The sequence below is a fragment of the Pseudophryne corroboree genome, chromosome 3 (genome assembly GCF_028390025.1).
Source record: "Pseudophryne corroboree isolate aPseCor3 chromosome 3, aPseCor3.hap2, whole genome shotgun sequence".
Classification (NCBI taxonomy): domain Eukaryota; kingdom Metazoa; phylum Chordata; class Amphibia; order Anura; family Myobatrachidae; genus Pseudophryne; species Pseudophryne corroboree.
In genome coordinates, this window is record NC_086446.1 from 474,649,388 (window position 1) to 474,664,940 (window position 15,553).

The 15,553-nt window shown below is 48.4% G+C and overlaps 1 protein-coding gene across 5 annotated transcripts in view; it reads right to left on the minus strand.

Annotated features, from left to right (window-relative positions):
- Window positions 1-15,553, minus strand: part of SMURF2 (SMAD specific E3 ubiquitin protein ligase 2) — a 270,295-nt gene that overhangs the window by 52,207 nt on the left and 202,535 nt on the right. For all 5 annotated transcript variants that reach the window (XM_063960812.1, XM_063960810.1, XM_063960809.1 and 2 more), the window contains exons 9-10: window positions 12,331-12,415; window positions 10,288-10,446 (exon numbers count right to left, since the gene is read on the minus strand). In XM_063960812.1, coding sequence (XP_063816882.1) covers window positions 10,288-10,446; window positions 12,331-12,415 — 244 coding nt within the window. The remainder of the gene's footprint in view (window positions 1-10,287; window positions 10,447-12,330; window positions 12,416-15,553) is intronic.

Sequence of the window (15,553 nt, forward strand, 5' to 3'; positions counted from 1 at the left end):
CTTCATGTTAAATCCAGGGAGCGCCTAAGTGGAGTATATTATCTATACAATACTATGAAAATTTTGTGAAGTAGGTGAAACTTCATTTATACTTTCACTGGGCTGACCTCTGGATCTTATTGCGCACTCTATAATCACCTTAAATTTTTTCCTATTGACCACAACCCTTGGAAGTTTCTTCCCTGAGTGACTGCCCCCCATACTCGGAGGCTCGCATCCGTGGTCACCAGGACCCAGTCCTGTATGCCGAACCTGCGGCCCTCGAGAAGGTGAGCACTCTGAAGCCACCACAGAAGAGACACCCTGGCCCTCGGGGACAGGGTGATCAGCCGATGCATCTGAAGATGCGATCCGGACCACTTGTCCAACAGATCCCACTGAAAGATCCTCGCATGGAACCATGGAACCTGCCGAAAGGGATGGCTTCGTATGATGCCACCATCTTTCCCAGGACTCGCGTGCAGTGATGCACCGACACCTGTTTCGGTTTTAAGAGGTCTCTGACTAGAGTCACAAGCTCCTGAGCCTTCTCCGCCGCGAGAAACACCTTCTTCTGGTCTGTGTCCAGAATCATGCCCAGAAAGGGCAGACGCGTCGTAGGAATCAGCTGCGACCTTGGGATATTCAGAATCCAGCCGTGCTGCTGCAACACTTCCTGAGAGTGTGCTACGCTGATCAGCAACTGCTCTCTGGACCTCGCCTTTATGAGGAGATCGTCCAAGTATGGGATAATTGTGACTCCTTGCTTTCTCAGGATCACCATCATTTCCGCCATTACCTTGGTAAATATTCTCGGTGCCGTGGAGAGCCCAAACGGCAACGTCTGGCATTGGTAATGACAGTCCTGTACCACAAATCGGAGGTACTCCTGATGAGGTGGATAAATGGGGACATGCAAGTAAGCATCCTTGATGTCCAGAGACACCATAAAATCCCCCTCTTCTAGGCTTGCAATGACCGCTCTGAGCGATTCCATTTTGAACTTGAATCTTTTAAGATAAATGTTCAGGGACTTTAAATTCAATATGGGTCTGACCGAACCGTCCGGTTTCGGTACCACAAACATTGTGGAATAGTATCCCCTTCCCTGTTGAAGGAGGGGAACCTTTACCACCACCTGCTGGAGATATAACTTGTGAATTGCCGCTAACACTACTTCCCTTTCCATGGGGGAAGCTGGCAGGGCCGATTTGAGGTAACGGTGAGGGGGCATCACTTCGAATTCCAGCTTGTATCCCTGAGACACAATCTGTATAGCCCAGGGATCCATCTGTGAGCGAACCCACTGGTGGCTGAAATTTCGGAGACGCGCCCCCACCGCTCCGGGCTCCACCTGTGGAGCCCCAGCGTCATGCGGTGGATTTAGTGGAAACCGGGGAGGACTTCTGTTCCTGGGAACTAGCTGTATGGTGCAGCTTTTTTCCTCTACCCCTGCCTCTGGCAAGAAAGGATGCACCTCTGACTTTGCTTCTTTGTGATCGAAAGGACTTCATTTGATAATACGGTGCTTTCTTAGGCTGTGAGGGAATATATGGCAAAAAATTTGACTTCCCAGCCGTAGCTGTGGAAACTAGGTCCGAGAGACTGTCCCCAAACAATTCCTCACCCTTGTAAGGTAAAAACCTCCATGTACTTTTTGGAGTGAGCATCACCTGTCCATTGCCGAGTCCACAGGACCCTTCTGGCAGAAATTGACATTGCATTTATTCTAGAGCCCAGTAGGCAAATGTCCCTCTGGGCATCCCTCATATATAGGACAGCGTCTTTTATATGCCCCAGGGTCAGTAAAATAGTATCCTTGTCCAAGGAATCCAGTTCCTCAGACAGATTATCTGTCCATGCTGCTACAGCACTACACATCCAGGCTGCCGCAATTGCCGGCCTCAGTAGAGTACCTGAATGTGTATAAACAGACTTCAGGATACTTTCCTGCTTCCTATCGGCAGGATCCTTTAGGGAGGCCGTATCCTGTGACGGCAGGGCCACCTTCTTAGATAAGCGCGTCAGAGCTTTGTCTACCCTAGGGGAGGATTCCCAGCGCATCCTGTCCGTTGGCGGGAAGGGGTACGCCCATAAGTAACCTTTTGGAAATCAGCACTTTCCTATCGGGGGAATCCCACGCTTTTTCACATAACTCATTTAACTCATGTGAAGGGGGAAAAGTCACCTCTTGCTTTTTCTCCCCATACATATAAACCCTCTTGTCAGGGACAGGGTTTACCTCTGATATGTGCAATACATCCTTCATTGCTATAATCATGTAGCGGATGGCTTTAGCCATTTTAGGCTGCAATTTTGCATCATCGTCATCGACACTGGAGTCAGAATCCGTGTCGATATCTGTGTCAACAATTTTGGATAGTGGGCACTTCTGAGACCCTGACGGCCTCTGCGCTGTAGGATCAGGCATGGGCTGAGACCCCGACTGTCCCAAGGCATCAGCTTTATCCAACCTTTTATGCAAGGAGTTTACATTATCATTTAACACCTTCCACATATCCATCCAATCAGGTGTCAGCGCCGTCGGCGGAGACACGTCATTCATCTGCACTTGCTCTGCCTCCACATAGCCCTCCTCGTCAAACATGTCGACACACGCGTACCGACACACCACACACACAGGGGATGCTCTATGAGGACAGGACCCCCACAAGGCCTTTTGGAGAGACAGAGAGAGAGTATGCCAGCACACACCCCAGCGCTATATGACCCAGGAATCACACAGTAACTTAGTGTTTACCCAGTAGCTGCTGTATATATGATTAATGCGCTAAATTTATGTGCCCTCCCTCTCTTTTTACCCTCTTTCTACCGTGAGTCTGCAGGGGAGAGCCTGGGGAGCTTCCTCTCAGCGGAGCTGTGGAGAGAAAATGGCGCTGGTGAGTGCTGAGGAAGAAGGCCCCGCCCCCTCAGTGGCGGGCTTCTGTCCCGCGATTTTGTGTAAAAGTAATGGCGGGGGCTCATGCATATTACAGTACCCAGCTGTATATATGTTGCTTTTTTGCCAGGAGGTAATCAATTGCTGCCCAGGGCGCCCCCCCTGCGCCCTGCACCCTACAGTGACCGGAGTGTGTGGGTTAGTGTGGGCGCAATGGCGCACAGCTGCAGTGCTGTGCGCTACCTCATATGAAGACAGGAGTCTTCTGCCGCCGATTTTGACGTCTTCTTGCTTCAACCCGCCGGCTTCTGTCTTCTGGCTCTGCGAGGGGGACGGCTCCGGGAACGGACAACCAAGGTTAGGTTCCTGTGTTCGATCCCTCTGGAGCTAATGGTGTCCAGTAGCCTAAGAAGCGCAACCTAGCCGCAGTTAGTAGGTTTGCTTCTCTCCCCTCAGTCCCACGTAGCAGAGAGTCTGTTGCCAGCAGAAGCTCTCTGAAAATAAAAAACCTAACTAAAATACTTTATTAGCAAGCTCAGGAGAGCTCACTAAAATGCACCCAGCTCCTTCCGGGCACAGATTCTAACTGAGGTCTGGAGGAGGGGCATAGAGGGAGGAGCCAGTGCACACCAATAGTACTAAATCTTTCTTAGAGTGCCCAGTCTCCTGCGGAGCCCGTCTATTCCCCATGGTCCTCACGGAGTCCCCAGCATCCACTAGGACGTTAGAGAAACAATATTCTTTTTTTGTCACAAAAGGCTATCAGCCCCCAATCCGCCGCCCTTGGATGGGGTTTTTTTGGGGGGACAGCCTCGGGCTTCAGCCCTGGCCCTTGGGTGGCTGGAGGACCCCCGGCCAGAGGTGACTAGCTGGGGATTTAATGCCACGGCCGCAGGGACCTATATAAAAGTGTCCCCCAGCTGTCGCATTCTCTCTCTGACTAGTGGAGCCCGGTGCTGGTGGAAAAAATAAGAATTTACTGACCGGTAATTCTATTTCTCGTAGTCCGTAGTGGATGCTGGGAACTCCGTAAGGACCATGGGGAATAGCGGGCTCCGAAGGAGGCTAGGCACTCTAGAAAGATTTATGACTACCTGGTGTGCACTGGCTCCTCCCACTATGACCCTCCTCCAAGCCTCAGTTAGGACACTGTGCCCGGACGAGCTGACATAATAAGGAAGGATTTAGAATCCCGGGTAAGACTCTTACCAGCCACACCAATCACACCGTACAACTCGTGATACTATATCCAGTTTGACAGTATGAAAACAACTGAGCCTCTCAACAGATGGCTCAACAATAACCCTTTAGTTAACAATAACTATTTACAAGTATTGCAGACAATCCGCACTTGGGATGGGTGCCCAGCATCCACTACGGACTACGAGAAATAGAATTACCGGTGAGTAAATTCTTATTTTCTCTGACGTCCTAGTGGATGCTGGGAACTCCGTAAGGACCATGGGGATTATATCAAAGCTCCCAAACGGGCGGGAGAGTGCGGATGACTCTGCAGCACCGAATGAGAGAACTCCAGGTCCTCCTCAGCCAGGGTATCAAATTTGAAGAATTTTGCAAACGTGTTTGCCCCTGACCAAGTAGCTGCTCGGCAAAGTTGTAAAGCCGAGACCCCTCGGGCAGCCGCCCAAGATGAGCCCACCTTCCTTGTGGAATGGGCATTTACAGATTTTGGCTGTGGCAGGCCTGCCACAGAATGTGCAAGCTGAATTGTACTACAAATCCAACGAGCAATCGTCTGCTTAGAAGCAGGAGCACCCAGCTTGTTGGGTGCATACAGGATAAACAGCGAGTCAGATTTTCTGACTCCAGCCGTCCTGGAAACATATATTTTCAGGGCGCTGACAACGTCTAGCAACTTGGAGTCCTCCAAATCCTTAGTAGCCGCAGGCACCACAATAGGCTGGTTCAGGTGAAACGCTGACACCACCTTAGGGAGAAATTGGGGACGAGTCCTCAATTCTGCCCTATCCATATGGAAAATCAGATAAGGGCTTTTACATGATAAAGCCGCCAATTCTGACACTCGCCTGGCTGAAGCCAAGGCCAATAACATGACCACTTTCCACGTGAGATATTTCAGATCCACGGTTTTTAGTGGCTCAAACCAATGTGATTTTAAGAAACTTAACACCACGTTGAGATCCCAAGGTGCCACAGGAGGCACAAACGGGGGCTGAATATGCAGCACTCCTTTCACAAATGTCTGAACTTCAGGTACTGAAGCTAGTTCTTTTTGAAAGAAAATCGACAGAGCCGAGATCTGTACTTTAATGGAGCCTAGTTTTAGGCCCATATTCACTCCTGCTTGCAGGAAATGCAGAAATCGACCTAGTTGAAATTCCTCTGTTGGGGCCTTTTTGGCCTCGCACCATGCAACATATTTCCGCCATATGCGGTGATAATGCTTTGCCGTAACATCTTTCCTGGCCTTAATAAGCGTAGGAATGACTTCTTCCGGAATACCCTTTTCCTTTAGGATCCGGTGTTCAACCGCCATGCCGTCAAACGCAGCCGCGGTAAGTCTTGGAACAGACAGGGCCCCTGCTGTAGCAGGTCCTGTCTGAGCGGTAGAGGCCACGGGTCCTCTGAGAGCATCTCTTGAAGTTCCGGGTACCACGCTCGTCTTGGCCAATCCGGAACCACGAGAATTGTGTTTACTCCTCGCTTTCTTATTATTCTCAATACCTTTGGTATGAGAGGCAGAGGAGGGAACACATAAACCGACTGGTACACCCACGGTGTCACTAGAGCGTCCACAGCTACCGCCTGAGGGTCCCTTGACCTGGCGCAATATCTTTTTAACTTTTTGTTGAGGCGGGACGCCATCATGTCCACCTGTGGTTTTTCCCAACGGTTTACCAGCATCTGGAAGACTTCTGGATGAAGTCCCCACTCTCCCGGGTGGAGGTCGTGTCTGCTGAGGAAGTCTGCTTCCCAGTTGTCCACTCCCGGAATGAACACTGCTGACAGTGCTAGTACATGATTCTCCGCCCATCGGAGGATTCTTGTGGCTTCTGCCATCGCCATCCTGCTTCTTGTGCCACCCTGTCGATTTACATGGGCGACTGCCGTGATGTTGTCTGACTGGATCAGCACCGGCTGGTGTAGGAGCAGGGATTTTGCTTGACTTAGGGCATTGTAGATGGCCCTTAGTTCCAGAATATTTACGTGAAGGGAAGTCTCCTGACTCGACCATAGTCCTTGGAAGTTTCTTCCCTGTGTGACTGCCCCCCAGCCTCGAAGGCTGGCATCCGTGGTCACCAGGACCCAGTCCTGTATGCCGAACCTGCGGCCCTCTAGAAGATGGGCACTCTGCAGCCACCACAGTAGAGACACCCTGGTTCTTGGAGACAGGGTTATCAAGCGATGCATCTGAAGATGCGATCCGGACCACTGGTCCAACAGGTCCCACTGAAAGATTCTGGCATGGAACCTGCCGAAGGGAATTGCTTCGTAAGAAGCCACCATCTTTCCCAGGACCCGCGTGCAGCGATGCACTGATACCTGTTTTGGTTTCAGGAGGTCTCTGACTAGAGATGACAACTCCCTGGCTTTCTCCTCTGGGAGAAACACTTTTTTCTGGACTGTATCCAGAATCATACCCAGGAACAGTAGCAGTGTTGTCGGAACCAGCTGTGACTTTGGGATATTCAGAATCCAGCCGTGCTGGTGCAGCACCTCCTGAGATAGTGCTACTCCCACCAACAACTGTTCCTTGGACCTCACTTTTATTAGGAGATCGTCCAAGTACGGGATAATTAAAACTCCCTTTTTTCGAAGGAGTATCATCATTTCCGCCATCACCTTGGTAAATACCCTTGGTGCCGTGGACAGTCCAAACGGCAGCGTCTGGAATTGGTAATGGCAATCCTGTACCACAAATCTGAGGTACTCCTGGTGAGGATGGAAAATGGGGACATGCAAGTAAGCATCCTTGATGTCCAGGGATACCATGTAATCCCCCTCTTCCAGGCTCGCAATAACCGCCCTGAGCGATTCCATCTTGAACTTGAATTTTTTTATGTATGTGATCAAGGATTTCAAATTTAAATTGGGTCTCACCGAACCGTCCGGTTTCGGTACCACAAATAGTGTGGAATAGTAACCCCCGGCCTTGTTGAAGTAGGGGTACCTTGATTATCACCTGCTGGGAATACAGCTTGTGAATTGCCGCTAGCACCGCCTCCCTGTCTGAGGGAGCAATCGGCAAGGCAGATTTTAGGAACCGGTGGGGTGGAGACGCCTCGAATTCCAGTTTGTACCCCTGAGATACTATTTGAAGGATCCAGGGATCCACCTGTGAGCGAGCCCACTGATCGCTGAAATTCTTGAGGCGGCCCCCCACCGTACCAGGCTCCGCCTGTGGAGCCCCACCGTCATGCGGCGGACTTAGCAGAAGAAGCGGGGGAGGACTTTTGCTCCTGGGAACCTGCTGTTTGTTGCAGCCTTTTTCCCCTACCTCTGCCTCTGGATAGAAAAGACCCGCCTTTTCCACGCCTGTTTTTCTGGGTCCGAAAGGACTGAACCTGATAAAACGGCGCCTTCTTAGGCTGTGAGGGGACATGGGGTAAAAATGCTGACTTCCCAGCTGTCGCTGTGGAAACTAGGTCTGAGAGACCATCCCCGAATAACTCCTCACCCTTATATGGCAACACTTCCATGTGCCTTTTAGAATCTGCATCTCCTGTCCACTGGCGAGTCCATAAGCCTCTCCTAGCAGAAATGGACAATGCATTAACTTTAGATGCCAGTCGGCAGATTTCCCTCTGTGCATCTCTCATATATAAGACTGAGTCTTTTATATGGTCTATGGTTAACAGGATCGTGTCTCTGTCTAATGTGTCAAAATTTTCTGACAGTTTATCTGACCACGCAGCGGCAGCACTGCACATCCAAGCTGACGCAATAGCTGGCCTAAGTATAATGCCTGAGTGTGTATATACAGACTTCAGGATCGCCTCCTGCTTTCTATCAGCAGGTTCCTTGAGGGCGGCCGTATCCGGAGACGGTAGTGCCACCTTTTTAGACAAACGTGTGAGCGCTTTATCCACCCTAGGAGGTGTTTCCCAACGTGACCTATCCTCTGGCGGGAAAGGGAACGCCATTAGTACCTTCTTAGGAATTACCAATTTTTTATCAGGGAAAACCCACGCTTCTTCACACACTTCATTTAATTCATCTGATGGGGGAAAAACTACGGGTAGTTTTTTCTCCCCAAACAGAATACCCTTTTTAGTGGTACCTGTATTTATATCAGAAATGTGTAACACCTCTTTCATTGCCTCAATCATGCAGTGAATGGCCTTAGTGGGCATCAGATTAGACTCATCGTCGTCGACACTGGTGTCAGTATCAGTGTCGACATCTGGGTCTGCGGTCTGAGGTAGCGGGCGTTTTAGAGCCCCTGATGACCTGTGCGACGCCTGGACAGGCACGAGCTGAGAAGTCGGCTGTCCCACATTTGGCATGTCGTCAAATTTCTTATGTAAGGAGTCTATACGTGCACTCATTTCTTTCCATAAGCTCAACCACTCAGGTGTCTGCCCCGCAGGGGGTGACATCCCTTCTAAAGGCATCTGCTCCGTCTCCACATCATTATCCTCATTAAACATGTCGACACAGCCGTACCGACACACCGCACACACACAAGGAATGCTCCAACAGAGGACAGGACCCACAAAAGCCCTTTGGGGGGACAGAGTGAGAGTATGCCAGCACACACCAGAGCGCTATATAATGCAGGGACTAACTGAGTTATGTCCCCTATAGCTGCTTTTTTTATATAATTTATACAGTGCCTAAATTTAGTGCCCCCCCTCTCTTTTTTTACCCTTTTCTGTAGTGTAGGCTGCAGGGGAGAGCCAGGGAGCTTCCTTCCAGCGGATCTGTGAAGGAGAAATGGCGCCAGTGTGCTGCAGGAGATAGCTCCGCCCCTTTTCCGCAGACTATTCTCACGCTTTTTTCTGGATTCTGGCAGGGGTATTTTCCACATATATAGCCTCTGGGGCTATATATTGTGGTATTTTTGCCAGCCAAGGTGTTATAATTGCTTCTCAGGGCACCCCCCCCCCCCAGCGCCCTACACCCTCAGTGACCGGAGTGTGAAGTGTGTGTGAGGAGCAATGGCGCACAGCTGCAGTGCTGTGCGCTACCTTGGTGAAGACGGATGTCTTCTGCCGCCGATTTTCCGGACCTCTTCTTGCTTCTGGCTCTGTAAGGGGGACGGCGGCGCGGCTCCGGGACCGAACACCAAGGACTGGGCCTGCGGTCGATCCCTCTGGACCTAATGGTGTCCAGTAGCCTAAGAAGCCCAATCCGGCTGCAAGCAGGCGAGTTCGCTTCTTCTCCCCTTAGTCCCTCGCTGCAGTGAGCCTGTTGCCAGCAGGTCTCACTGAAAATAAAAAACCTAAATCTATACTTTCTTTCTAAGGGCTCAGGAGAGCCCCTAGTGTGCATCCAACCTTGGCCGGGCACAAAATCTAACTGAGGCTTGGAGGAGGGTCATAGTGGGAGGAGCCAGTGCACACCAGGTAGTCATAAATCTTTCTAGAGTGCCCAGCCTCCTTCGGAGCCCGCTATTCCCCATGGTCCTTACGGAGTTCCCAGCATCCACTAGGACGTCAGAGAAAATACGGGGGACCCCTACGTCTTTTGTCCCCCATATTTTTTGCACCAGGACCAGGCGCAGAGCCCGGTGCTGGTTGTTTACATATGGGGGAACCACAGTCAATTTCCCCCCCGTATTTTTACAACCAGGACCGGCTCAAAGAGCCCGAGGCTGGTTATGCTTAGGATGGGGGACCCTACGCAGTTTTTTTCAGAATTTATTGAACACTTTTGTAATGTCCATGAAGTCGAATCCAGGCCGCCCACTATTCGTCAATTGGTCCGTTTTTCGACAGGGGGACCGTCGAATTAGTTATTTATTGAATATGTCGAATTCGGGTCCCGGATGGAGGGTTTCGCCTATCGAATTGTGTCGAATCCAAAAACGGTTGAATTCACTCGCAATTGAATATACCCCTATATCTATATATACACAATATATATATATATATATATATATATATATATATATATGACATTATCTCAGTAGGGGACCCAAAAATGTGGGATTTTGGATAAGGGATACTCAACCTGTACTACAAGATACCAAAGAAAACTCAATAATTATAAGGTAACACAGAGGTAATGTTTATTACAAAACACCTTAATGAGTCTATACATTTTATTTGTAAGCGCATAGAAAGGCTGCCTAACCACAACTTAAATCACCCTTATTTTTGGTTTCTATTATTCTCTTCCATCAAGCCCATTTAAAAGATTTCAGTAGAAGCCACTGTTTCAGCAACAATCTTTTCAATTTGATGTGGATAATACACACTTACTTTAATACGAGGTGTAAGTTAGCAGACAGCCGGGGGTCGGTGAACTGTGTTGTTCGGTTGTTGTGGTCTACAAAGTAAACTCTCCCAGTTGCGGTGTTCCGGATCTCCCAGCCCGGAGGGAGGGGTCCCAGCTCCTCACAGTTGATATTGCTTAAGTCCCTACAACAACAGAGTTAAAAAAAAAAAAAAAAGTGCCAAAAAAATAAATAAAAAATAACCACTTATTCACTGGCCTCTACAGGGAAAGCACAGGATCTCCATCCAGACGTATTGTTATAGAACTCTAATTCAATCATTCCCTTATCACATAACCTGCATTATTTTTTTCTAAATCGCTCGGCAAAATCATTTAACCCAGCCCTCAACTCTCAGCCAAGAGAGAGGCCGCTCTGGCTGTAACCACTTCACATTACACTTCTTCTACAAGGGAGACCACCACTAGAAGACTACAATCTCGCAGTTACAGGAAGCTGACCAGATAAAAACGAAAATGCTAGTGGTGACAATATGAGCAAAAGGGCTGAGAGAGAAAGAGCGGAAAAATAAAGTACAGTGTGTAAATGAGACGTACATCTGAGTTTCAGATATTATTCTATTATCTGTGGTGATTTTTTTTTTCTATCCTAAAAAATGTGTCTCAGAAGGTAAGAGTAACTTTGCAGTGGCATACATTGCAGTGAGCAGGGAAGATTACTGCTGCAATCTGTGACTTGAGATAGATTTTTACATAAACATGGTGTGACCAACAGCTGCATGATTTCTGGGCTTCATTTAGTGCCAACAGTAAGTGCTCTTCTCCAAGCCCCTACATACAGTAACATGTGCTCCACGTTAGCCCGAAATGCTCTGCTCTATAGGTAAGAGCTGTACTATAGCAAGCTATTTTTTAAACTGCTATGCTAATAATTTATTGTACACAAATGCTGACTAAAACCCAACTAATGTTATACATTGCATATAGCTCTTCTCTTTATTATAAATAATCTCTTATTTAATGAATATAATGATTTCAGACTGAACAACATTAAAGCTTTGCATAAACTAAGCAACTCCCACCTGTTTATCAGTGAAAGGGGCTGATGTAAAAGAGTGAGACTGCTGCTGCTGAAGGGCCTGATTCTGAGTTACGAATAAATCAAGAGCGAGCAAGTAATACCCCTTTTCCACTGCCTTAAAAAACTGGGTTCTTTCACATAAACCTGCAGTAACCCAGGTTTTCGCTCAGCGGAAAAGGCTCCACCCAGGTCCAGTGACCCGGGAATCCAACCCTGGTAGCCAGCAAGGTTTTACCCGGCAAGGACACGGGCGAGTTGCAGTGTAAGCGGATAACCCAGGTTGTCTGACCTGGGTCCCGTTTGCAGCATGGGGAGAGCTGCATTCCAGTGCAAGGAGATGTCACCTCCAAGTGCCGGCACTGCAGTGTGAATGCTGCAGATTCAGGAATATCTTGGTTTGGCACAGGTGTGAGAAAGGGTCGTACCTGGTTTGGAGCAGTGTTACAAATCCCAGGTCAGAACTGGGACTTAGGTGAAAAAGGAGTATAACTGTGCACCTGGACAAAACCATGCTGCATTGCAGGTGGGGCAGAGTTACAATGTGCAGAGAGATTTAGATTTGAGAGAGGTGTCCAAACTCAAATCTAAATTGCAATGCCAGTACTTACCCTGCATGCTCTCTTTGCATTGCAACATGGTTTGCCCAGGTTCAGAGATACTTTATTCCCAAATCAGAATCATGCCCTCAGCATGTTACACATATGCATACTACCGCTCACATGAGCAAACATTTGGAATTCCAAATAATTATTTTAGTTGTGATAAAAATCTGTAAAAACATCTGATGTTGTGCAGCCATGCACTGGCAAGTTGTGTTTCATGTAGCTGAGAAACTGCAGCATAACTCCAGGTAATACAAACCCCACAGAGACCAATGCAGTGCCTTTATTACTTTCTAAAAACCTTACAATTGTGGTTCTAACAAAATTGAGCAAAAACACACATTTAAAATGCAATGTATTAGGGAGGATCAGATTAGTGGCCTCACCTGGGTACTCTGGGATCGTGCCACGTGCTGACCCCAGTCTGTGTGTGTAGAAAGTACACCTGCCCCTGCTGCGTGGTCCTCTGCTCTGTACCGGGACGGATAAAGGGAAAGGTTATGTGCTACACCATCTTGCTCTCTTCTCTACAACCCTCTCATAGTCCCCAATACTCTAAGCACCTGCTAGAACCTCCCTGCACTGGGCTTCCACCTGCTCTTACTACATCAGAAGTGATAAACAATGCAATACAATTATCTAGTTCTAGACCATTAGCCTACATGTTCTACTATTCTACCTCCTAAATCAACTTCCTGGCTTCCACTCTCTCATTGCCTCAGTCAGCTCACTTGTCCATACAACACACTGCCAAGGCACGAATCTCCAGTCTCCATTTCTCCCTGCTACAAATCTCATCATCCCTGTCCCTCCCATCATAAGCCGCACTCCTATGCTTCACACTATGTAACTTTCTTTCTTTACAGTACTGTGGAATATGTTGGTACTATATAAAGAAAGAATAGAAAAAATATGGCAGGAGAAGTCCAGGGAGTAAAAGACTGCTGTAATGAATAAGAAATCAATACAGCTGCCTATAAGGATGAAAATAGGATTTTGGTACTTACCAGGTAAATCCTTTTCTTTGAATCCATAGGGGGCACTGGAGTACTCTTGGGATATGGACGGGCTTCCGTAGGAACAGCACTGAATATTTAAATTTAGAACACTCCACCCCTCCATATCCCCGAATACCTCTCAGTGTTTTTTACTGAGCCGAACAGGAACTATAGAGAGGTTGACAATGGAGTATTACATATAACATAACGGACAATAACGAAGTTGACACATAACGTTACTGACAACTAAACAGTTGACACCCTAACCAGCACTTGTAATTTGAACCAGTCGGTGAAAGTGTGTTACCATAAGATCATCAGAACTCACCACAACTAGGTAAAACTGCTCTGGGTGGGCGTCCAGTGCCCCCTATGGATTCAAAGAAAAGGATTTACCTGGTAAGTACCAAAATCCTATTTTCTTTATCATCCACTAGGGGTCACTGGAGTACTCTTGGGACGTACCAAAGCTTCCCCCGTGGGCTGGAGAGCTGTTTGGCACTTGTAACACTAGGCGGCCAAAGCTAGATGCTGATGCCGCAAACGTATCAAACTTGTAAAAGCGCACAAACGTGTGCACTGAAGACCATGTAGCCGCACGGCAAAGCTGCGTCGTAGAAGCCCCACGACCAGCTGCCCATGAAGTTCCCACAGAACGTGTGGAATGAGCGGTTACTGACGTAGGCGGTTGTAACCTAGCATGAAGGTAAGCCTGACGTATGGTCAGTTTTATCCATCTGGATAAGGTTTGTTTAGACGCTGGCCAACCTATCTTGGCAGCATCATAGAGAACAAACAACGTATCCGTCTTACGAACTGAAGACGTTCGTGATACATAAACGCGTAATGCGCGTACCACATCCAGAGTTCCAGAATGTGCTGTCAACACAGGAACTACTATTGGTTGATTGATGTGAAAAGATGACACTACCTTTGGTAAGAAGGCGGGATTCGTCCGAAGTTCCGCTCTGTCATCATGAAACACCAAATACGGTGCCTTGCATGACAAGGCACCCAAATCCGAAACACGCCTTGCCGAAGCTAAGGCTAGGAGAAAAATTGTTTTCCAAGTGAGAAACTTTATATCCACTTGCTGTAAGGGTTCAAAATATGAAGACTGTAAGAACTCTAAAACCAGATTCAAGTCCCATGGCGCTGTAGGTGGAATGAATGGAGGCTGTACTCTGAGGACACCTTGGAGAAAAGTGCGTATAGACGGCAATAGAGCCAATCGTCTTTGAAAGTAAATTGACAAAGCAGATACCTGCACCTTTAGTGTAGATAAACGCAGTCCTCCATCTAACCCTGTTTGTAGAAACAACAAAAGGCGGCATAACTTGAAAGATGATGTCGGAAATTTCCGAGCTTCACACCAACCTATATAGGCACGCCATATTCTGTAATAATGAGCTGCCGTAACCGGCTTCCTAGCTCGTAACATGGTTGGTATAACTGAATCTGGAATGCCCTCTCTTCTTAAGAGGGCGGTCTCAACAGCCACCCCGTCAAACGCAGCCGCGCTAAATCGGGGTAAAGGAACGGACCCTGTTGTAACAGGTCTGGACGTAGCGGGAGCGGCCAAGGATCGTCTGCGAGTAATCCTCGGAGATCCGAGAACCAAGCTCTCCGAGGCCAATGAGGCGCCACTAGTATGACTGTGACCGACTCTCTTTTGATTCGTTTTAGCACCAGAGGGAGCAACGGAAACGGTGGAAACAGATACACAAGACTGTACGGCCACGCGACCGTGAGAGCATCCACCGCCACTGCCTTTGGATCTCTTGTTCTGGACACATACTGGAACGTTTGGTGATTGTGTCGAGACGCCATCAGGTCCACCTGAGGATAACCCCATCTCTGAACCAACATGTGAAACACTTCTGGATTTAATGCCCATTCTCCTGGATGAAAATCCCGACGACTGAGATAATCCGCTTCCCAGTTGTCCACTCCCGGAATGAACACTGCCGACAATATCACCTGGTGGCATTCCGCCCAATTGAGGATACGAGCTACTTCCCGCATTGCCATGCGGCTTCTTGTTCCTCCTTGTTTGTTGATGTATGCGACCGCCGTCGCATTGTCCGACTGCACTTGGACAGGCTGAGAGCGAAGCATGTGCACTGCTTGTCGTAGCGCATTGTAAAATTGCGCGGAGTTCTAGAACATTTATAGACAGCAATTTCTCGTGATCCGCCCAGAGACCCTGGAGCTGACAATTTTGAATTACCGCTCCCCAACCTCTGAGACTGGCGTCCGTAGTTAGAATTATCCAATTCCAACCTCCGAACCATCTTCCTGCGGTTAAATTGTGTTCCTTGAGCCACCAGAGCAGAGATACTCTTGCTGTTGGCGACAACCTCACCCTGTGGTGAATCTGCAGATGTGAGCCCGACCACTGGGCAAGCACATTCAGTTGAAATGGACGAGAGTGAAATCTTCCGAACTGAAGCGCCTCGAAAGTTGCCACCATTGTGCCTAAGAGGCGGATGCACAAGTGTACCGACACTGTGCGTGGCTTGAGCACTAATTGTACTAGATGGCGTAGAATTTGTACTTTCTGCTGTGGTAGGTAAATTCTTTGATTGACCGTATCGAGAATCATACCTAG